We start from the raw sequence: 25064 nt of genomic DNA on the forward strand, positions 1-25064 counted from the left end.
CAGCGGCTCGCGGACGAATGCTTGCGGTCCTTGAATTTTTCATCCATGTTGAAGCCGGGCGAGCAGGAGAGGCTGCTGTTTCCTGAGCGGCTCTGGAGGCTTCCACAAGGCGACGAGGTCTTGGGACTGCCCGACGCCTGGTACAGATTGTAGTCCTTCTTGACGATTGGGATCATGAACGCCATCTCGAGAGCCTGGGTGGTAGTCTTCAGCGACGGAGTACAGTTGAGGTCCTCTGCTATGCACAGTGGGCGCTCGCGGGTCGTGCGACGAACCGGCAATGAAGGATGCGTCGCCCGGGACGGCTCGTTATAAAGGCGCGAGATAGACGGCCGGCTCACTGGCCGTGCTCGCTCGCCAGCAAAGCGCGACACACGAAACCAGCGGCGTTCGTTGGAAGAGACGTCACGTGGCCCTCAGGGTCGGTCGCCGTCTGGTTGTGGGTCGTGTTACTTATCTCGCGCCAGTGTGTCGCGAATGAATTTCTTTTTGTTGGCGGTCTCCCGTTTCACGCGAGCCGGAAACTGCGTTCTCGTCGAGATCGGGTTCTGCCGCGTGGCGGCGGAGGATGGGCTGCGGGCGTGGCAATGACGTTCGCCCCCACCGACCGACCGCTGGCAGGGCGTTCGTCCGCGACACGTACGCGCACGCGAACCTTGTTTGTAAACGGAGGGCGGCAGCGTTCGCAGGCGCTGCTTAGAGTTTCAAACTTCTTGCGTAAGCTCTTGCGCGTTTTTATAGTGTCCATACTTGTACATTGCCACTTCTACGGGGCCCACGATGTTTCACTTATGGAGCAGCGCTAGGCACTGAAACAAGGTTCTTTTTTCTACCGGATGAGGAAGAGGGAAAAAGATTTTACCTGAGGCCGGTATTGTGGAATTGTAAAAGTTAGCGCTTGCTTCGCTGAGGCCTGCTGGTTGGTTATCCGACTGCTCGAGTGAAGCCAGGTACTGCAGGAGGAAGGGGAGGAGGTGGGAAATAGAGGGAGGTAAATATAGCGCTGTATGTCAATGGAATGTGTCCTGTATCTACACTGATCAATTGACAGTTTGGACAATAAGTTGCCTCAGCCATCTGAAGTTCCATTTTAGGGGCGAGGTGAAGGTGGTGCTGGTTCGAGCAGTAGTAACCGTCAGCAAGAGCGTCTGTATACAAGCTTAACCTGAAAGCAGGGGCATAGCTTGGCCAGAAATCTGGTCCGGCAAAAAGAGTTGAAATATTTCGACTCTCAATGTAACCAGCCCACTTTTTTTCAGGACTGATGATGATGACGATAGTGATGATGATGATGCTGAATTGTTATGGTGCAAGGGCATTTGTGGCCAAAGAGCGCCATGAGAAAAGTTGCTTTCTTCTGCTCAAGGTGGGGTCAGAGACCCATTGCCCAAGCATTTCACCCTGCTGGAACTGCTTGAATGTATATTCTGGCTGCTCTAAACAACGTGCAGAAAATGAGAATCTGTAACTGTTGCGCGAGTTGAAAACGATTTTGAAGCATATTAATGGCACCAAAACAACAACACCGTACTTATGACCTCGAATGGGATACGAATCCGCGGCGGCGCGAACAGATCAGCTTCGCTTGCAGCTGTTTTTTTACCACCCTATCCCAGATCGCCGCAGGTATCTATCCGCGTGCCGAATTGCCAGCCATATAGTTCCTAAATATTACCCAGCGCAAAAGCTGGCGCCACTGTCTATGCGAGTTTCTTAAAAGGGCACTTCATCCACCGCAGGAATGCCGGGAAGACGAGGTATCTTGCTTGGCTACTGTTAGCCCTAAACTGAACAGCGAGTGCAAAGTTTTTGCAAAAAAATATTGCAAGGAAACGTTGTTTTACAGTCCAAATGTCTAATAATAAAAATACATTACAACAAATTGCGTAGAAAAGCAGATAGGCGTAAACGAGCTCCGAATTTACCCATGGTGAGGGAGATTTCTCTTCATGTCGCCAAAGGTAGCTAACCGTCGAAAACAATTTTTTTTTGCGTTCAACAGGCACACATTTCACAGCAAATATTATTTTAAAAAATTATTTTAAGCACTTAAAATGGTACACTTTAGAAGCTTCCGTTCTCGCGTTGTCAAAAAAGAAAACGTCTCATTGGGGTAGTCTGTTATTGCGGGTTCGCGGCCTCCGTTCGTGCCATGAGAAACATGCCCTCACCCTTCCGTTAAAAACTTGTTTGCGCGTGCAAAGAGAATTTTCCGAAGAACAGCATTAATTAGGAAGCGAAAGCTGTCCTATAAAAAGCAAGTGACGGCCGTGTTCATGCTAACGCATGCAACCTCCGTGCTTATCGAAGTTTTATTGCCGGCCAGTTCGTTATCCATACTGAAAAAGTGTTGCGGCCGAACTTTTTTTAAGCTTTTCTGACCCAGGCTGAAATGGTTTGGCTTATAGTTTGGTTTATGGGTTGTCTAAATCCCAAATCGACTCAGGCTATGAGGGACGCTGTAGTTGGTGTCTGCGGAAGTTTCGACCACTTGGGCTTCTTTAACGTGCACTGAGTCACTGACACCGCACAGTACAGGGGCCCCTAGAATTTCGCCTCCATCGAAATTCAACCGCCGCGGCCGGGGTCGAACCTGCGTGTTTCGAGTCAGCAGCCGAGCGCCATAACAACTGAGCCGCCGCGGCGGCCCCAGGCTGAAATGAATCACGCCGATTGCAGTTAAGTAATAAACTGCGGACTTGTACTTATTATCCAGAACACCTCATAAAACTGCCTTTCACTGAAACGGCATGTCGGTGCACATACGCGGAAAGAAAAAGTGTATTGAAGAAGATGTTCTTTAATTTAAGAACATATGTTCTGTTTCCGGAAATGAGACAACCTGAAAAAATCTTCCAGCAGCCATCGCTATTACCGACGTAAACAAAGTTTGGCCACCGTCAGTAGCCTCTCGCGAAACCGCACACCGAAGGGAAACGAGATATTTCCGTTTCTCCATCGTACAGCCAGAAACGTTACACAGGCAGGTAAGCTTATGCACGACTTCACTTGAAAGCATCGAAGACCTTCAAACGAAAGCAGTTTACATGTGTGAATTTTACCACACAGAAGCAACTTTACGTGCGCGTTCTTTACGGTGACAATATTAGTTACAGTGCAGTTACTGCAGCCTTCGAGTGCCTAGGATTTCAAATGAGCTGAGTGCGTAGCTGGATAACTACATCGCCAAAGAAGCGCACAAAACAGTAATGTAAACTAAACTGAACAACCAAGAAATTCGATCCGTAAAACAGACACCAAACCACCAGATGTCAATCCAAAGTATCGTCTTCCCGGCATGCCTCGAACGTCTTTGGTGGATGGACTGAAGGTCTGCCAGCTTTCCCTCTAGCTAATTCTAAGAAACTATATGCTGCCAGCCTCTCGCGCTGTGCTTTGGAAATTGTCATCTTGGTGACCCAAGTTGAAACGCAGGTCCGGTTTGACGCCTGCGCTTGATGGCACTTGATCAAACGCTTGATACAACTTGACATCTCATTTCATCAAATTTGTCAATGTCCCAAAGGGTTTCGAAAACCGCGAAACATGACGAGCAGCCTTCCTCCGCGCGTGTTAAACTTCTAGTATTTTTTTTGTTCTTTACGCTTAGTATGTTGATTGCAATAAGCCGCGGTTACATGAATACGACAAAAGGCGACTCCATGGAGGCCACTTTTTGAGAATAAACTGCAAATACGTCGAGGAAGAGAGTAGAACTAGTCATGCATTTCCTTCTCAGAACCTTCTCTTTCTACCGAAAAATCGGCTCAAGGCGCATTCTATCCCATTCATGTAAACGCGGCTATGAACAATTTTGTCAACCGCTTCAAGGAAGCTTTGTTGGTGGCTCTACAGAAATTTCGCCCTTGAATTTTTTTACCATGTTTTCTTGATATGTCAACTGAGCTTTCAGACCTTTGTGCGTTGAGTACGAAGCTTTTTATGGTAAGTGCGAGTTAGCTGCTAATATCTGTTGCTGTAGCAGACGTCGTCTTGCATCGGCGAATGCAGATGCTCTTACGACGAGTGGATTTTTTTTCTGTGATTTGTATTGCAGCGTGGTTACTGTACAGCATCAGTGCGCCCTAATAATACGGCATCAACATGTACATTTCGCTATAGGTACTACCTCGATGCAAAAAGAAACGCGAACAACCCGGCACCAACACGCCCCGCTGTCGGAATTTATTTTCATCGCGCTTTTACCTGGGTGGTACGAAAAAGACTTTAGAGTCGTCCTAGAATGTATCCTGGACGAGTCTAGGGTCTTCTTGCTTTCACCGAAGTAAAACCGCGATGAAAAGAAATTGAAACAGCGGGGCGTGTTGGCGCCGGGTTGTTCGCGTTTCTTTCCATCGAGGTAGTACATTTCTCATCGCATAGAAGATTATAATGGAGCACCCGTTTCGAACAGAAGTCATCCCACTAAAACAATTTTTGCTGCTGGACACTGCGTGAAATTTTCCCGGGCCATGCATGGGCAAACAACGGCTGAAGATTGGAAAAGTCGGCGATGCGTTTGTTGCGCTTCGGCCCGGGTATAGTTTGCTGGGGAACGGCAGATCTCGGGCCAATGTCAGTCCCCATGAGCAGGAAGTTTAGGCGGCCGAGCTCAGCCTGAGAAGTTTCTTTCTGTCAGATTACTCGCACCAATCTTCAGTCAACCAAAGTTTTGCCGCATGGGAGTAAAGAAGACAATAGCAAACACATCCCATTATATTCTCCATTTGCAGAGTCAGATAGCAAACAAATTTGGATGATCTAAGGCTGAGATGCACAATTTTAGTCATTATGAAGAGGACCGTCTTAGCTAAACATGACCAACGGTTCTTAATCACAAACGGCATTGTCAATTGGGCGTTGGATTAGTTTATGTTATTTCTAGATTTTAAACAGTGACTATTTAATTCTTATAGTTTCACCATGCATGCACGCGTGTCGGGGTAAGTTTTCTTTCAGTTTACGATCCGGACTAACTGTGAGACTGTCTTGTTTCTTCAACATTCTCCCATTATGCTTTCAACTAAACAGCACTAAAAAAACATACGTCACCAAATAGAGCACTGGCCCGAACGCAAGCAAAACCATGACTCGTGGATGAGTTCACCTTTTGTTCATGAGCGGTCGTCTCGCTCTAGCAGCAGAGCGCTCACGTAAACGTCACGCTTTTTGCGGCGCCATATCGCTGGGCTGTTGCGGTTGTTAGCACAGTGACGCTGACGTCATCTTTTAGGAAAACAATTGTCTTTTCCCGGCCGTCTAGAAACGATAAGGGCCGCTTACGCAAAAACACCTGACGCAGTTTGCATACCATTAATTTGGTGCCTCACTTAAGCTAATCTACGGCACCCATTATGCATAGCTGACAACTACATTAATTTTATTTGCATTGCCTCGCTATCTTGTCGCTTACAAAGTGAAAAATATATAAAAGCATTATGTGCGAATACAGATTTTGATCATCCTTTCAGCAGCCAAGCCGCCGCAGTGGCTAAGTGGTTATGGCACTCGGCTGCCGACCCGAAAGACGCGGGTTCGATTCCGGCCGCGGCGGTCGCATTTCAATGGAGGCGAAATTATAGAGGCCGGTGTACTGTGCGGTGTCAGTGCACGTTAAAGAACTCCAGGTGATCGGAATTTCCGGAGCCCTTCACCACGGCGTCCCTCATAGCTTGAGTCGCTTTGGGACGTGAAAACTCCGTAAACCATAATATAGCTGCAGCCAATGGGAGGGAGCACGGGTTAGTTCTAAGGAACGTCGCGCCAGCTCCAGCCAATGGAAGGGTGATCTTGAGGGTGACCTTGGCCAAATTGGAGAAATAACATATTGCTGCGACTGCGTTTCGAACCCGTGGCCACGCCAACAGATGAGCTTCGCTGGCCACTGCCCGAGGGCACTACGCTATCACCGCAGCTGATCAAACTCCAATACTTGATGCTTGGGAAATGGGTCTTTGACCCCACCTTGAGTAGAAGGAAAGTACCTTGTGCCGTGGCGCTCTTTGGCCACAAATGCCCTTGCGCCATAAAAAAAAAACATCATCATCAACTCCAAAACACTCTCGCTCTTGCATTGCACATCGTCGTCTTCATCAACTTCCATCTGCGGCGCGAACAGATCAAATCAGGTTAACCTCGATCAGAACTTAAGCTTAGTCAATATCGCCGCCAGACGTGCCGACGACCCAGCACAGGCAAATCAAGAGCCAGCCTTGGCTAAACACATGCTTTCGCACATCTTCTCGGTTTAACTATATTAAAGCCGTACGGTTTACTTTTGTATTCTTGGTTTGTTTACCCTTCTGACATGTGTCGTATGCGAGGCGCAGCATTTAGCGTACTTACAATAGAGATTGTTACTTTGTAATGTACATCGCTAGCACATATGCCCTAAGCAAGTTTGTTTACCCTTGTGACATGTGTCGTATGCGAGGCGCAGCATTTAGCGTACTTACAATAGAGATTGTTACTTTGTAATGTACATCGCTAGCACATATGCCCTAAGCAAGTTTGTTTACCCTTGTAACATGTGTCGTATGCGAGGCGCAGCATTTAGCGTACTTACAATAGAGATTGTTACTTTGTAATGTACATCGCTAGCACATACGCCCTAAGCAAGTCCGCACGTCTGCTCGTAGTGTTCGCGGTTAAAGCGAGGGAAAGGTTAGCTGTTGCACATCATGCTGAACAGCGGCAGTCCATCTTCTGATCCCACGCGGAGGGTTTTCAGTCCAGCGTGCGCTGTACAGTGCCCACATTGGCACCATCCATTTGGCCCCAGCCAAGTGGTAGCGGTGCGCCTGCACTATGTATTTAGGCCTCTCAGCGGTGCAGACGGATAGATCGCAGTTCCCAGCTAAGCCAAACCTCGTGCGCCGCCATGCTCCGAGCCTTCCCTGCCTTACGGACGGAGCGCTACTGAGCGCCCTATTGTACTTCCGTCGCCTGCGATGCGAGTTCTTCGCCAGCAAATGAACCCGACAAGGCCCACAGGTCTACCAGCGTGGTATCGAGTTGTTTTCGCAATTGCAAGCAGACGGTATATTTGTAATACGTTTTAGAGGGGGGAAGCGCATGCTGTGGTCACAAAAAAAAATCTTTTTATGTTTCTTTTTCTTTTATAATCCGGATGGCAACACAAGTACCCTCAATATTCTTCCCATCTAAGCTAACATGAAGTTCGTATCGTTGGATAAGCACTGTGGAGCACGAGACAGGCTTTGAGAGGCGGCACTCGAGCTCGGAGAAAGTAGAAGCGATTTCTTTTTTGCTCGGTATTTATAAACATTGCCACGCGCGTTCTGCGTGGTTTCTTTATCGCGAAGGAGGCGCCCTCTGCAGTGGCAAAGTCCGTGAAGATGCGCTGTGATAACCTGCCACGGTGGAAGCCACTGTGCACATAGCTTTGGAGGCTGCAAGGCCTGCCCTGAAGAGGCGCTATAAGCCGATTACGACACCCTTATGGCTCCGGGTTAGCGACTTGGCAGGCTCGCAGGGGCAGCCACAAAGTGTCGTGATATAATTATCAACACGGCCAACTGAACGCAGTGGCGCGAGCCTCGCGTCCAGACGGCGTCGTGGGAAAGCTGTGCACTCCTTGCGATAAAGCTTGTCAGGGGAGAACCGGATTGAAGCGGTTCCTTTATGGCTCCACCGAAGGCTTCGCCGTCCTTGCATGCAGCAAAGACCGTCTGCGCGGAGAAAAGAGTTGCGAAAACATGGCGGCACGCCTGCGAGCTGCAACCGCGGTAATCCGGCGGGGCCTCGGTTCACCCTGTTCCAAGGGAAACAGGATCAACGTCCGTGGTCACTCGGGTCTTTGAGTCCTCTTCCTACGCTTTATTCCCGTGGCATGTTTGAGAAAATTGCACCAACACACAGAAGATGTTATCTGAATGTCTCGGACACTGCATCGCTACTAATGTTCTGCTGGGCCCATGTTTAGCGGCAGGGCAAGGTTGTCAAAAGCTCAGTAGATACAGCAGGCATTCTCAGCTCAGCATTGCATGAACCCAGGCACTGTTCCCAACAATGTTTTTTCGAGATCGCAACATCTTAATCAGATTCAAGTGATCTATGAGGTTATCACAAGCTACAGACCACAGCAGACGGTTAGGGTTGAAGGTCAATAGGAGGACAACGCCGGAAAAAGACCGAAAACGTACTCGAACGCGCTCTTGCTTACGAAAAGGTACATTTCTTGACGAGTTGATGCATGTCTAAAATAGAAAAAGACGATGACTTTCTGAAGGTTCAGGAAGAGGACGGCTTCAGTACTTACTTTTCCTTCGTTTGTCTTCGTCCTATTTATTGTGCTATTTTTCTTTTGTTTCCTTGCAGCACTCGACGTCATTTGCATCAGTGATGCTGTGCGCACACTATAGGCTGTCAGTGTCGCTCCTTTCAGGCAAATAACTCAAGTTTCTGATTACAGAGTGTGAGAGGTTGTGAGTGCCTTCTTTTAATCTGTACAGAAAATGAACCAATGACGTCCAGTCTAAGCCGGAAAGACTGACACAATAAACCGCAATAAAGCCTCTGATGTGTACGGACGTCGCGATTACATCCCCAGCTTCGTCTAGCGCGCTTCCATTTATAGATGTCGTCGAGGAATGCATTTACCCGAGGAGAGCCAACGAGATGAGCGCGTCTGCGCTATGTCGATGACGCGTTTAGTACGCCTGAAACTTGAAGGTGGTAGCCTGATGCCATTGATTTTTTTTCCAAAGTCAAAGAAGGAAGTCGCCGCAGTGAAGGCCGGCGCGATGATTTCACATAAAGCGAAACCTGAACTTTTCAGTTTGCAAAAGTCTACACCCCCCTCAGCTCTTTTCTTTTTTCACTGTCTACTCGCGGTGTGTTTTCCTAACGGTAGGATGTACCACTGAAGAACGCTTGCAGCTTAAACGAAATGATGGATGGTACGTGCCGTTAATATTCTCGGAAACCAAGCCATCTGTTATGTTTTGCTTGAACCACGATTCCTGGAGCGCCGTATTTCTCTCAGCGCCACCCTTAGCGATGAACGGAAGTGGCCCTTTCTGTGGATAATCTAAGCTTCGTTGAGTAAACCACGATAACAGTATAAGGACTCTGGAGTGTACACAGCCAAGTGACCAAGTGGCGCAGGAAACAAACCGTGGCACACAGCCAATGCTTATCGCAAGTGAAATATGAGGAAGAGCACGGTGAGGTTTATAATACCACCCGTCAGGTGCAGTCGTTGCGTATCTACGACGACAGCACAGCAGTTGTTACACGCTATATAACTCCAGGCGATGATGTATAGGCCTAACTGCGGTGTTGCGCCAAGGGCACTCTTATTGTCGCAACGTGCCTTTCGTTCGGTGTAACAGGAGCGGCTCATTGTTGAATGCCACTTGGATTAGCAAGCATTGTTCACTTTCTCTGTAAGGTGTCGTCCCGTGTTTCTGAGTGCTGAACGAGTGGAGATTCCTGGCAGTGTAATGGGGCCATTGTGAATACTCGCTGACCAGGAACATATGGCGGTAAGAATTCACAAAGACGTTCCTGGCGATGCTGCTAATTCGTGATTGGTCGGCGTCCGTCCGTAAACCAACCGTAATAGCCTGGGAAACATCAGAAGAAAAGACCCCATGTAATCGAAACCTGTCTTTAATCCGATACCTTCGCGAATTTTGTCCCAGATTAATTCACCCAGTCACTCACTTCGTGTCTTATGTGTGTCTGTGCATCTTCGGTCGGTCTCAGGTAAACGAGACAATTGTTTATGATTGGCCAAGGTGTCATAGAAGCGTCAGCCCAACTATGTCCGCTGCTGAACAAAGGCCTCGTCCATGTCTCTCCAATTTACTCTGTCCTGTGCCATCTGCGATCACCTTTAGCCTGCTGCACTGCCCTCTGTTCGAGGTCAGCTCTTTTTGTTAGCCCCCACTTTTCTGCCCCATAGGTTAGCACCGGTGAGATACGGCTGTTAGATACTTTCCTCTTGGGGAATATTGGTAAACTGCTATTTATCAGCTGAGAGTGCCCACCAAATGCACTCCGCCCATTCTTATTCTCCGAGTTGTTTCACTCTCGCGGTCCGGATATGCAGTATATATGCCTATATGTACATATGTATATATGTATATATGTATATATGTATATATGTATATATGTATATATGTATATATGTATATATGTATATATGTATATATGTCTAATTGTAGACATATTCCCTTATCACTTCCAATGCTTCGCTGCCTATCGTAAACTGTTGTTCCCTTCCGAGGCTGTCTCTCTGGTGCCCAGGCGCCGGCCTGTCATTCACAACACATATTTAGATGTGCACTGCTTTTTTTGTATACGGATAGTTGTCACTGCAAAGGCCTGAAGCCGAGACATTTTTTCTAACGTCTCTGGCAAGCGAAAGCAAGAATGGAGCTTTGGAGGCGCGCGATTGCGCGATAGACGAAGCAAAGCTCCGGGTAAGTACTGCGCGCGTATCGGATGTCGTTTCCTTATCAGTTAATGAAACGCTATCCGAGTCGCTGCGGCGGTCGTCGTCCGGCACAGTACTTTTCCACTCGCAGAATCACTCGGCCTTGGCTTCAGAGCCACGGCATAAGAACACCGTCTCTGCGAGGAGCATATTGTGAAAAGGCGTTTAGGTAGCCTCTTGCAGCCCTCGTAGTACCTAGAACTCCGCTTCGAAAAGCAAGCAGGTGAGCTCAGGGGTGAAACGGGGATTGCATTGCAGCGAAGAAATCAAAGATCCCGCCCAGCTCTCAAGCCTACAAGGATCCGGCACCTGAAGGTAGCGGGTCTTTCACCAAGTAACCCTGGTTCATACATTGCCTGGACGCAGGGACCATACCATCGCTCTCTACTGGAGTTCATCAAATCAGCTAGCTTTTTTTCATTAATTTAATCATTACTACATATTTCATCACAACTTCGCCCATCATTGATGCCCTGAGGCAATAAATCTCGCTTAAAAAAAAAATCAAAGATCTCTCTTGCGCAGCGTGATAACAGCGCAAGAGTTTGCTCCTCATCGAAGGATACATCGGCGGAACGAAACTGTTATTTTTGCGTCTGCAATCCGAGTATACAATAATACACTTCGAGTATAGCACGTGTGAACGGTAGTTGTACTATCAGGGACAAAAGTTTGAGGGACGCGAGTTATTGGTAAAGCGTTTATTGTGCAGCTGCATCTCGCCACCCACTCGACTGCTTTTGTATGAAAGTATTAAAAGACAAAATGCTCCTTTCTCTGGTAGCAATATAAGGGGACTGGATAGTGAGGTGGAGCTACAATAAATGTTTTTCCAAGAACTCGCGCCCCACAAACTTTTGTCACCGATAGTACATGGGCCTTCCGCCTATTATTTTGCATAATACAAAAATTGACTAATAAGACCAATGAAACCAACTTGGTATGTTTCACGCCTCAGACTCGAGCAAAAACAGTGGTGGTGGTCTCTGAGGAAATGGAAGACACCGTAACTGGCTCACTCAGGGTGGACGCATGAACCGCACCGTGAGCGTAGGTGTGAGGGAGAGGGTGAAAGGGACAGGAAAAAAGACCTGCTGATAAAGATATGGTTTTTGGTGTGTTAAACTAATGTCCACCACGTGCAGATACAGCTCCATAGCCTATACATATAATCCCTAGCAGCGCGCTTTCCTACTCGACTTCCACGTAGCTGGTGGGGCCGAACGTATTCGCTACTTTGCACAACAGCTCTTCAAGCCTAATCCAGGTTCTGCCCCGCTGCTAAAATGAAAAAAAAAAAAATAAGAGCACCAACCTGCTTTTATCGTCGAACGCTCGGCATCGAGCGACTATGAGCCATTATTTGCCTCATGACGATGAGCATTAACGATGAGACTTCTTTTGTAATTTTATTATCTCGGGCCTTCTTCGCCTTCTGTTAACAATTTGTTCGTATGAAGAAATGCATGTCGTACGCTGACATGCAGGCTAAAATTAGTCATTCTGGACTCACTGCCTCATTTAATTTGATGACTGACTACGTGATGAGAGCGCTTTGGTGAAGTCCGATACCTTAGCTTGTAGCGCGTCAGAAGTCAAAGGGACGAAGAGAAAGGATGGCACATTCTAACAACTTTACGCGAAAAATGCGCCCGATTCTCCGTGCAGGTAGAGGATAGACACGATCAAGCAGCACAATCAACCTGCGTTAAAAAAAATAGAAGCCGCTCTTCGATAAGTCTGTTTTTAATGGAACAGAACAACGATAGGCACAGACGTGAAATTATTGAAGCGAGAAAAACAGCTAGATTAGGAATCGCTTTCGTGAGCACTCCATCTGTCTATTTATCTGTCTGACAAGGAACTTGATTACCTCCGGTCCCTCTAAATAACACGCATATGCCATCTGACGTTGCGCCAATGGAGCATGTGTGAACACCAGTGTGTTTTCCAAATAAAGTTGTTGAAAGTTAGAGCTGTGTATGTCCACCTCTCTCTCAGTTCTTTGTATTCTATAAGCTATAAGCTTTGCTATAAACTTTTTCAAGAGCATTATAAAAGAAGTCAAAAGGGCGTAAGTGGCTGTGATCTCACGTTTGTTCTCTTATTAGCTAATACCATGGCAGACGTGATCATTCTGTAACCCTGTCTTAGAAAGGAGTTGCTCCCAATGAAAAGTCACAAGTACTCATCAATGCTCACACTGAATACTCGCGAATACTTCTAAGGTCAATAACAGTGCGCGGTTAAAATTGTATATAGGTTGACCACCCCCGCATCGATAACGTTGCTACGTACGCTTACGAGACTGACTGGGACGCGACGATTGAGGTCGACGGAGTCCTGCATGAGCCGCCGACGTCACAGTCAGACAAAGATGATAATTTTTTTCGTTGTTATTCTTTTCTTTCTTGTACCGGTCGCGACAGCTGATTTCTATACTTTAGCAAAGAGACACGCTCTCTTCCCTATCTTCCAATTCGTCATGCACTACTGATAGGAAAAGCAGTGAAGTGTCTTCCAAGTTGCTTCCTTCTTGCGATGGCAGAATTACCGCCATTGCCACTAAGCGTCGAAATGTAAGGGATAAGCATATGCTTTATGTCAAAGGAACGGTTTCATTATACAGCTCGAAATAAATTCTTCTTTCCCAAACGCAGACTTTATACCAAGGCTTATTGTGTTCACGAAATTTGAGCCATTTAGTTACCAACCTTAGCGTTTATGGCTAGCCAGAAGTAAAGTACTCAACTTTCTGGCTCCAAAGACTTACACCTTGTGAAAAAAAAAAAGACAATGTTTCTGGTGCGGCCCAAACCGTCTCCTTCTCTGCTTCCTGTATATTGGAGCTTGAGTTTTTAACTTGTTACATTGTTCACGAACAATGTTTAGATCTGATTTTGTCGCCACTGCTTCTATCACTATGAACTTTCGTTTCGAATAACGTCCTTCTAATATATCTCGTCGTGGGACGTAATCAACCCCTCCCCCCTCTTTTTTTTTTGTCCTAGGTTGCAGTGTTGTGTACGAGTCTTGACATAAGTTGCAAGCAAGCCACGTAAGGAATCTGCCGTGCTGCACATAAAGCATAACTATAAATGCCACCAGCGACTGCTTATAAAGCGAAACGAACGCATAGGTGCCAGCTTGAAGCTGAAATTAATAAGAAACGCAGCGCGACGCATTTTTGAAGCCAGAGCGACCAGCACACCAATATATCAAAAAATTGTCATCCGGGATTCAAAGCCCAGGACCGTCGCCTTGATGTGGAAGCCGCTGTATAAAAACTATAGACGGTAACCAGGACTATTTGCAGATGACGGAGAGAGGGCGAGTTGATCGACAACGCCTTGCGATATTGCCATAACACGCATATTTATATATTGTTTTTACACGGGAAGGAAATGACGGGGGGATGATTTCATTGTTTACGTAACAGGAAGAAGATGGAAAGGGAATCGTGCGTAGTTCCAGCTTATTATTTTCGCGGTTTTTCCCATTTCTTCTTCCTTGTTTTTCTGAATAGGCTTGCATACCGTCCATTTGCAGTCCCCGCGCCCCAGCACCTTCCCTGCCCCTTTCCCACTCTCGGCTTTACAAGAACAACAAACATTTCCAGCTAGCGGAAAGAGTTGCTAACCGACTCAGCAAGTAGCATCATGCAGAAGGAAAGACTACCGCCTTTACTATACTACGCCCTCTAAGGGGAAACACGGGCCCGTCCCTTTTCTCAATGAACCGAAGGGGCGCGGCGCTTCTAGATAGCGCGCGTCTCTCAGTCGTGTGGAAATCGTTGGCGGCGCCGCTCGGTGAGCGGGAGAAAGAATACACGAATAAAACACCTCCGCGGCCTTGTCCGACTGTCGCGCCACTGACTTCCGCGCAAGTCGGTCGGCCTCCGTTGTCGCGTCGCGCAATGAGCACACGCATATGGAACTGGCAGTGGACGGCCTCGTCTATAGACTGCGGACGAGCTGATACGGGGGCCGCTATCAATTTAGAGGCGGAGTGCCGGCTCGTCCTTTTACAGTATGGACGTAATTCTCTATGCGGTGGTGCATTTCTATTCTTTTTTTCGTTTGATAATCGTCTCGTACGCCACGATGTGGACGTAAAAATAGAGCTACTTAGACAGCCGTAATATCTGTTCCTGAAACGACGACCTTGTCCCATCGAAGCCCTCACGATCAGTGTGCCGCTGGTGGCAGTTACTATGGGGACACGCTGTTTAACGCGCTAGTCAGTTGTGAATAAGAAAGAAGAGGCCCTTGTTTTAGACACAGCCATACGGGCCAAAGACGCGCAGAGTCTGCAACAAATGGGGCTATACTTGCATCGTTTATTTTTGCTGTTATTGTTGTAGTTGCTGATAGAGAGGGGAGTAAATTGGAGTCTTTAAAGACAGTGGAGGCAAAATGATTTATTGACATGGAAGAAACTGAATAACAGTTAACATGACAAAGTAGAAGAAAATACGGCACAAAATAAAAAATTCAGCTCGAAAGCCAACAGCATTAGCAATATTTCCGCGTGCTCTCGCTAGCTGCAAAGGCAGTAGTCATTTGGTGAAGCCTATGGTATAAAACACTAGTGCAGTGTAGACAGAGACAGCAACAGAACGAAAGGCATGGGGCACCGTTCTGTGGGCGACAACAACGGTTAGCACAGCACAACATAGCATAGCATAGCATAGCATAGCATAGCATAGCATAGCATAGCATAGCATAGCATAGCATAGCATAGCATAGCATAGCATAATAGATCATAGTACAGCACAGTCTACAGTGGAGAGAAATGTGGTCAACCGTTGTGGTTGCTCTATACGGGATGGCGTCCTCTTGATGAGTAACGAGGAGCGTTGTTCAGGGAAATAGTGAGAGGTAAAAAAGCTGTCCGCGGGCTGCGCTTCTCCACAGCCGGAGGGCGACCACATTAGGAGCTTCATTTTTCCTCTTCCCAAGCGGCGCAGAGCGAGTGGAAATTTCCTCGGCGAGACGATGACGGCAACGGCGCACTTACACGCGCCTCACGAAATGATAAGGAAGCGACGACTCGTACGCGCAGGCACTCCGGGTTTCCTGCCAGTTTTGCTGAGCTCCGGCCACGTAATATCCTGCGTGCTGCTAGCAAAAAATAAAAATAAATCCAGAGTAAAAAAAGAAAGAATGTGTGGTACTTTGTATCAAGGTGACAGCATCTCAATGTTTTCGATGATTCCCTACTCCAGAGATATTTTAAATGCTTCGGTTCCTACAGCGCCCACGCGGTGAGCAGCTGTATATTAGCGGCATCAGGCAGCGCGTCATAGCTTGATATGCTGCTAATGCCGCCAGTGATGTCCCACGCTGCGACTGTACAATCCCCCAAAGAGACACAAAAATCCCTTTTTCAGGCCAATTTCCCCTTGATTGAGACACTTGCGGTTCTTTAAACTGACGGCGACTCCGTAAAAATTCCTTTTTTCGCCAAACTTTCCTCTTCAGATTCCCTGAAGAAGGAAAAAATTGCGCGGATGGAACATGGCTGAATACCTCTTTCACCCAGTAAAGGTATACATTCATTCGTGAATATCTTTAAAAAGGTTTTGTTCATTTATTCATACCATGAGAGGTGCAGAGAGGAAGCACTTCCTCACAAAGTTATTTCTTTCATTATCTTAGCAAGTCATTTGACCGAGCCCATTCGGTGCTGGTGCTTTGGTTACTTAATCGGGCAATAAATGACTAGCGTGCAAGGAAAAAAAAAATGCCGGCAGAAGTGTGGATCTACGCCCACCGAACGCACTGAGTAAAGCCAACAAATGATTGTCGATACGCGCCATTTCTTGACTACAGCTATTCCATCCTCCATAAATTTTATTTGGCCGCAAATAACTGAAGTGGAGCACGCAGTTTCCCTCGTTCACCAGTGCACCAGTCAGAGGGGTTGTGGATATGTGCCGTACATTTGCGGACACAAAATGGACAAAAAATTCTGGAGGCCACCTGGAAAGGATTTGGTCCTCCATCTGCAGGCTAAACAAAAAGGAGTAAAAAGGTAGTAAACTGTCCTCTAGCGCACACCCTTTTATAAAAAGGTGTTGTTGTTTAAATCGTGGTTGTTTTACTGTTGACCTCTACTCAAATGGCGAAAGGAAAAGACAGGATCGGCTCTCATCGATGGCGAGGAACCGAAGGAAGAAGAGGTTATGTTCGTCCTGGTGGTGGCCGCGTGCGCCTTTGGATCCGAAGCTGTCGCCGCCGTGCCGTTCGGCCGCCTGGGCCTGGACGAACAGTGGCTCCTGGATCCAGACAGCCTGTCAGTCCCCGACTTCCGGCTGCGTGCCCTGCGTCCCGCCACTGCTGACGGCCGACGACCCTTGGTCTTCAGCTGCTCCGCAGCCACAGCCCTGGGCGACGTGGTGGAGAACATCTCCTGGGACGTGTCTTCGCTCAGGTGCAGCGGAGTGGTCTCCGTCGACTCGCGGACGGGCTTCTTCGGCGCCCTGGCGGTTGTAGATTCTCTGCTCGCCATCGCGGCACCCACGAGGGCCCGAAACGCGAGCGTCGCCTGCGCCATCAGTCTGCCCAGGGGTCCACGGGTTGTGCTCAAGGTACTCGCTTGTTTTTATTGATCGCCAAAGGCGGGAGCATGTCTACCCCGAGGAGCATCCTCAAGCAAATTGCAGAGAGTGCGGTGTCGCTCGGGCGGAAATTACACTCCGTCGCTACGAGCAACATGAGCACTAGTGGCTTCAGAGAGAGAAAGATAAATAAAACCTTTTCACCATAAAGCAGGACAACAGAGAAGAATGGTAATGACTGGTTATGATGATATCTTGTGAGTTTCTATTTGCCCGTGCGACTCATGAGGCACGCCATGTAGTGGAGTCCTCCGTATAGATAGTTCTGGGCCACACAAGCCCAGGGTTCTTGGACATCAGTTTTAATTGTGAGCAAATTGTGGAACATTGTAAGGCATTGTTATAGAAGTATTGAAGGAAATAGCCCATTCTTCCGATACATAGAAAAATCCTTTTAAAATTTGTCCATCGCTCTCATCAAGCAGTTAGACTTCCATCGAAAACTAAAGGGGGGACGTTTTTACGATAGCGAAAACGTTAATAGCAGAAAATGCAAGCCTGCCGAGAGGAGACATACGAATATAGTGATTGTTATCGTGAAATTTTACGATATATGAAAAAATTGCTTTTATAAACAACTTCCCGTTGAATAATGCGCCTGTCCAGAATTTCTGTGTGCGTTTGGGGTAAATCTCACTACCCGCGTTGCGTGGCGCGTCCATCGGAACGCGGTTGTCATGCGCGCTCATGTTCGAACCTTTAAGTCGGCCTCAGAAGCCGAACACAGTAACCACTCAGGCACTGCGACGGGCACTAATTCAACGGGGTGTGCCCTGAAGTTTTAAATACTGATTGCATCGACTGTAGTGGAATTCTCTCATGCGAATTCTCTTAGAGACCGCCCATTCACTTAATACCATTGGCATCTCGGTCCAAACCGCCGTCTTGTTTCCAGTCAGACAAAAATTGATTGGCATGCTCCTCAGACCATGTGTGCAACGGGATTTCATCATGGCGGCCAGGTCGTATACTTCGTATTTTCGGCACTGTTATGTATTTATTCAAAGCAAGTAATACAGCAAGACGCGGACGTACACTGCACATCGCATCGAGAGTGCTAGCCCTGATGACCCATGTCTCCACGCCACACACATCGCTGCAGAACTGGCGCTCTGCCCCCTGGTTGTGTTAAGGGTTGCTGAAACAAGAGGTAGAGATCTGAGTGGCTAAGTAAAACACAACAAGAGCGATAACCACTGTAGTCAACGGTTTCAAGACAGTGCCGACCAGGGTTCTGACATTTCGAGACCGGTTTGGTCTCTTTTTAAACGGGCCTGTAACGGCTTTCAGCAGCCACCTCAGGAGCACCAGCGCATTGTTGAGGTCAGTCACGTAGTCAGGCCACTGACGTGCGCAGTTTTCGGGGCCCTCGGCGACGTGCCGGTAGTTTCAAGCGTGGTTTGAATGTGCCACGATTTCAAGAAAAGCCTCCTTGGTGGGTTAGCTTCAGTGTCGGTAGCCCTCCGTTGTCGCAATTTATCCATTGGTTGCGTTTTCCGCCGTATTTCGTAAGTGTGCCGTGTTCTGCTTCGCATTTTCGGAGGTTATTTTTGTCTTGGCGAAGTGGCTCCACTAAGTTTTTTACTTGCTTGAGTAAATTTGCCTCTAATTTGGAAATAACAACCAGTTTGCGCAAAAAGACAATTTTTTAAGTTAATTGTTCACTATAGTTGCAAATTGCTTTTTGATACGCGTGAGGAGGAGAACTAATTGAAAAATAAAAGTAGTGCGCTTGTCACTCATAATTATAGGGTAATCATTAATTAAATAGTGAAGCTTAGCTCCCTTTGATATTGGGGAACCTGTAAAGGTTGCTTCACCCTGCTTCAGCAGCATTCGAGCAGTGCACTGCCATGCGTACAAAGCGATGCCATGGTGACAGCGCTCATATCCTGAAATCAAGGGCTGCTGTCTATTTACAGTTTTCAATGCGCGATGTGCACTGCTCCAGCGTTCTACTCAAGGGTGACGCCGAGTGTACGTGACAGTGTGTGTGCACCTTGCAGCTCAGTTAAAAAAATATTTTTAATATAAAAAAATGTAACTGATCTGGCTATTTGCTCTTCTTCGAACAGAAAGGGTTTCATTAAGGCGATCTTGAGCGAAACAAACTGTAATGAAACGAAATTCCCGCGCTTCCAGTTTGCCGATGCGGAAATGAAGCACGCGGTGGCGCCACTTGACCGACGAGAAGTGCTGATGCTGTTCCACTAGACCGCCTGAAAATGCACCTTTGCTGCAATGCACAACTGAGCTGCAGTAGAAGTACCATCGCGGAAGATTGTTGCTGCCAACCTAACACAACCCTATACTTTTTCTTAGCCAACAGGTAGTCAGTCGTCCGATTGACGCAAAATGGGCGATGTTGTCCGATGGTTCAGCGTGGGCTGGCAGCCTATTTATTGCGTCATCCCAAGCATTGGGCGAGCTCTTCTTTTAAACCCCTGCGAGGAGGGCATTTACATAGAATGCCCCCGTCGATGGCAGATAAGTTTGAGAGTAAGCGAGCTCTCAGCGCTACATTTTATTCATTCGATTTATTTTACCTTTATGAGGAGTAATACGCCGCAGAGGCATCATACCGGCACCAAATTTCAGCCTCCTCCTCTGCGACACCCCATTACGGATACCCGGGCTGCATCCCTGGTTGGTACACAGCAGCCTCAATCCCAGTAGTGGGGAACGGATTAAGGGCGCGGCGGTGGTCGCTCCCCTCCCTCCGAGCGAGAAAGTTTACATAGGAAAACCATGCTGAACCCCATATTTTCGACCAAAAAAAGAAGGTCCAAGAAATACATGGCTCAAATGGACCCCCCCCCCCCTTAACCACCCCCTCCAAGTGCGACCTATAATTCCTGCCGACAGTAAATACTGTGGATATCCAAATAACACACACACACACACACACACACACACACACACACACACACACACACACACACACACACACACACACACACACACACACACACACACACGCGCACGCGCACACACACACACACACACACACACACACACACACACACACACACACACACACACACACACACACACACACACACACACACACACACACGCGCGCACAAGCACAGAGAGAGAGAGAGAACACACAAAGAGAGAGAGAGAGAGAGTAAAGGTGCAGTATCTCTCCCGCTTGTTCCAGGTGTTTTCTTCACTTGGCGTTGCGCCTTTTTTCTTCAGTTAGATCCACGAGCTCAGCTATGCGCGCATAAGTGTCCCATCACAGATCTATCGTCGACGCCGCGCAGTCTGCCCTGGCCCACCCTCAGCTGGAGGTGCATGCCGAGATGAAGCGCGAGTGCAACCAGCAACAGTGCCAAACCATCGGGGCCGTCTGCAGGCTCTCCTCCCAGATCAGGACCTCCCTGTGCTCTTGCCCGGACGTCAGGGCCGCCTACGACCGCTTCTACGACGTCTGCTACAAGGGCAGAACCCTGCACGTGCGTCCTCTGCCAAATTCACCCATTTCCCTTGTAGTCGTACCCTACACTTTGTTGGTACCTTGTTACTCGTAATTTTATAGTGTGCTATTCATTCAAGCTGCCCATATGGGACTAATGAGTTGAGACAACCAGTGCCGCGCTTCATTTATCACCAACCCAAATATTGCATGGCGTGGACACGCAATCGTGAACGTCCGCAGCTACGATGTTATGGAATTTCCTTGGCAGCATTGATTCGCTTGTGCAGCTTCACAGTTCTGATGATGGCGTTGAATGTTAATGGCTGATCGGTTTTCACGTGTGCTCACTGGAGTTGGCGGAGTGCTCTAGATTTATTTCTACCACGTGGGTCTCTTTAATCGTGTACTGGCAGCTGACACGCTTTTTCGTATTTCCGGCAAACCCGTTGTGAGCGACCGCACACCATATATTCACTGAGCCACCGTTGGCGGGTGGCAGAGACGATATGTGGTTAAGCTAGGAGCGGATGTCCGAATAGTGGTATACTTATTGAGGCGTTCGTTTTCAAAAAGTTGAAAAACACGTGCAGCCTTGGAAACGCTCCACAAGATCAAGATTTCGCAGGCAAACTTAACCATCGCACGCGGCGGCGTCGTACACGGCGAAGGCGGCAGAGCAGGAGGAGAATTCCAAGCACTGAGAAACGTAGCCGGGCGCGGCAGGGATTTGAATGGGACTTTGATGAAGAATCTTCTGGGATAAGGTGGCCACACAGGGTGATGCAGGACAAGGCTGAGTGAAGATCAGAGGAAGACTCTTCTTGTCATGCAGAGGATGCCACCTGGCTAATGACGACGTCCAGGCTAACCTTTTAACCATTATTCGAAGCGCTGCAGCTGAATTCTATTTAGCCCACTTGAAATATTAGAAAGTTTTAAGTTATTAGAGAGAGAGAGAGTTATTAGAGAGTTTAACATAGTGGAGACATACCAGCGGAAACCTATACCGAATTACGTAGCGCCTCTCGCGCATGCGCAGTGGCAGGGGCGGTGCCTGGTGGAGCTATTGCAAATGCGCAGCCGGCCTCCTGCAATCCAAATAGTCTACGCTACTATGTACTGTTCAGCGATGCTAAAACTCTCTATCTGCCTGCTTGTCAATACCGCACCCACGTCGTCGCCCCGCTTCGCAGGAGCACTGCCTCTTCTCGGAGACATGCTCCTCTGCGGACACCAACTCGCGGTGCGTGAACGGCACGTGCCAGTGCCCCGAGGGCCTGCACTCCCTGGGCCTGGGCCCCTGCCAGCGATGGGGCTCGTACGGCGAGCCGTGCGACGCGACGGCCGGCTGTGCGGGGCCTGGCCTCGTGTGCGGCCCCGAGGCGATGTGCGACTGCGACCAGGGCCGCGTCCGCGTCAATGACTCCTGTCTGGTCGGCCCAGAAGAGGAGGAGGACGACGCCGCGCTCAGTGCGGGACAGGTGGGCGTGCGCCGCCGACGCGACGTCGCTTATCTAACGCTGGCCATGGACGCTGCTGAGGAATCTAGGCCGACTTTGACGAACGGGCTATGCTGTCTCGGTTTCCCGCCCTGCGATAAGCCAGTGCTCAGAATTGAACTGGGCGGGTTGACCTTGAGGACAGATTTATGAGAGAGCTGAACAGGGACGAAAGGAATGGTTTACACTGGACGTGGCTTGCACTGGCCATCAAAGCAACCATCTGCGTCCTGTGTAAACTGTCTTCCCTTCCTTGCGCGTTTTTCTCGCTACTTCCCACGTCTTAGTGACTCAACAATTACCAACTAGCTTAACTATATTCTTTGATTATGAGAAAGCCCCATATCCCTGCGTAACCACTTGTTTTTTGTTTTTTTTATGTATACTCGGAAAGGCTGTTCCATGCCATGCCGTATAGGGTCGCTGCCATCCCGTGTCTCGTCTTCTAGCCAACTTCGTTAGTGCTTCCCGTTTGCCCGAGGAGGAAGAGAAAAATGAGCTATGTGCGAAGGAGGGGCGAGAGCCTTGAAGCCTGGTCAATAAGACAACACAAAAACCGGTTCCCGCCCGTGACCTCGTCGAGTGCGAGCGCATACTGTCCAGTACAGACCACACGACTCAGCGCGCGTCTATTGACGTTTACAGCGAACCGATTCTCGGATAGAGCGGTATACTGATTGGATGCTGGACTCATTGCATAGACACCTGAAAAAGGCTATGTGCATGCTGAGATCGGATTGCACGGAGGTTAATTGGCTCGAGAAGGGCAACTGAGAGACACCACATGCTCATACCTCCTCCGTGCCTCACCGCCACTTGCTCGGGTTTCCCTGGCGCAGAGGATGACCGTGGTTTCGTCGGTGGTAATCACGGTTGCGGGCATTCTGCTCGCGCTCACCATGTGCGGCTCGCTTCGCCAGCGTCCTGCCGAAGGCTCCGAGGAGAATGACGTCATCTCAGTCGCCTCGTACAAGTTCCCGGAATCGACCAACGCCAGGAGCGAGTACATGTCTACCCAATACCTTGTCCCCGGGCAACCCTGCTTACCGGTGGCCCACAGAGGTTCCGGCCCCAAAATGTACTTGGGCTGGTAACCGGCGTTCCATCCCTCCATGGTTGAAGTCTTTCCTCTGCTGATGTACCCAGCTGCACGCGATGCTCGCGTCATGTTCTCACGTCTTCGCAGTTTTCTCTTGTAAAACCTAATAGAGTTTGTCGATCGCTGGCCTCTTATCTTTTACTGCACTCAGCGACATTTTGTGATCAAGTAAAGCATTCATAGGTAGTACGCAGGCCACAGGCCGTGCGGCGTGGTGTGTACCTGTACGTCTCATTCTGTCTACCCCCCCCCCCCCCCGCACACACACACACACGAGCACTTATTCATCCTCTTTACCCCTTCTCTGACGTAGAGGCTCAGGCGTTCACCTCAAATGAGAGAGAAAACTTTACTTTCTCTAAAACACTGTCTTTCTAGTTTCATACGTGTCATTCCAGGGAGCTTTTTGTTGAAAATATGGTTTGGCTTGTCGGTGCGATGTGGTACTTTCGTTAAGTCTCAAAATGGCGTCAGCACCGCTTCGAGGGCATGGGGAATACATTGGAAGCAGAGGCGGGCTTTTTGAAAGCGCTTTTCTGGAGGAAGATTGATGCTCTGCAAAGGCCACAGGTAGGCTTAAATTCCAAGTTTTTTAAACGTACTCACGACTGTTAAGTCAGAAGCCTTCGGAGCCGGTGGCTCGTTTCCCCCTTTCGGCGGGAACTGCCGTCTCCGTGGGAAGTCGAGAGGGGCTAGAATAATAACAGCGCGCCGCGGTGCTTCGGACGCTGTCCAAGGCCGTGGAAAATGGGGATTGTTACCACGAGCGGCCTTGTCAAGGTCGCAAAGGGCCGACGACCTTTTTTCGTTGAGGAGGGACGAGCTCTCAAGTGGGTGGTGGTCATTAAACTCGAATACTTCTCAAACGACTCTGCTGTCCAGCTAAGCGATGGGTTTCTGTTTACTGTCAGCGGAGGCAGCAAAGCCGATGCGGGGGCGCCTTAATGGTTTGCAGGTGTAGCGAGCTGCGTACGCGAAAGCACGCGCCCTGCACTTTCCAGGAGTTTCGGGGGTCCACAGAGTCGTGCTGTGGTGATCCCTGGGCTCCGCCCACTTGTATCCATAGTGCCATTGCACTCGTATTGGTCGAAATTGGGCGATAGCTTGAATAGGGAAGCTGTGCACAATTATCGAAGGTTTTAAATTGAGCTGCAAACAAAGAGTTGGGAGGAGCGCGCCGAGTCTTTGTCTCGGCCGCTTTTAAACATCCTTTCTTTTAAACCGCCCTTTTCTCATCTACCTTGCATTTTGGACCGTCTTTAATAAATAAGTTTTGTTGTTAAGAAGTTGGAGTTGCTGCCCCAGCCGGCAACGTGTCGGCGGACGAGCGGACGAAGACTCGAAGTTCTCTTCTGCTAACCGTCGTGTGTACGACCACCGGCCAACGCGCCGCCGTCATTCGTAGCTCGCGACGGGCATCCGACCAGTCCGAACCGAGTGTTGCGAAAGTTTAACTACGGCTAATTAAATTGTCTTTTCTGTCAAGTTTAATTAAATTTCAATTAATGTGACACCGTTTTCACATCTCTGATGGGAGTACTGTGTTTTCGCTTATGCAAGACAAATTCTCGAAATGGCCTTATTTGTCATGAACAAACAAAATAAAATTGAAGCAAGAAGCGCTGTAAACCGTCTTGCATTATGCAGAATGACAAGTGACCAGTTCATGAGATGAGTGTACTCGCTCTCTTTCTCTCTCATTTTGCACACGCTGTCATGCTCAGAGGCAGTCTTGCCTTTTGAACACTCAACCATTTGCTGCGCGGCTAACGGTGATGTGCGTCTTATTAGTACAATAATGGTACGAATTAGGCTAATACTAAACTTAAAAACTAAGAGTGCCGCAGCAGCTTTGAAAACTTCCGGTGACGAAAATATTTTATCGTGCATTGGGTGTTCAGTTCACACCACCAGCCCAAACCGGCCATCAGTGTTGCGAAAGTTTACCTACGACT

At 48.5% G+C, this 25064-nt stretch overlaps 1 protein-coding gene across 1 annotated transcript in view; it reads left to right on the top strand.

Annotated features, from left to right (window-relative positions):
* LOC144136507 (uncharacterized) overlaps nt 1-24395 on the top strand; it is a 74096-nt gene extending 49701 nt beyond the window's left edge. Inside the window, exons 2-5 of the mRNA XM_077668877.1 lie at nt 16599-17057; nt 20357-20548; nt 21705-21992; nt 22850-24395. Coding sequence (XP_077525003.1) covers nt 16599-17057; nt 20357-20548; nt 21705-21992; nt 22850-23104 — 1194 coding nt within the window. The 3' untranslated portion in view covers nt 23105-24395. The remainder of the gene's footprint in view (nt 1-16598; nt 17058-20356; nt 20549-21704; nt 21993-22849) is intronic.
* The last annotated feature ends 669 nt before the right edge of the window (nt 24396-25064 follow it).

The sequence above is a fragment of the Amblyomma americanum genome, chromosome 6 (genome assembly GCF_052857255.1).
Source record: "Amblyomma americanum isolate KBUSLIRL-KWMA chromosome 6, ASM5285725v1, whole genome shotgun sequence".
Lineage (NCBI taxonomy): Eukaryota > Metazoa > Arthropoda > Arachnida > Ixodida > Ixodidae > Amblyomma > Amblyomma americanum.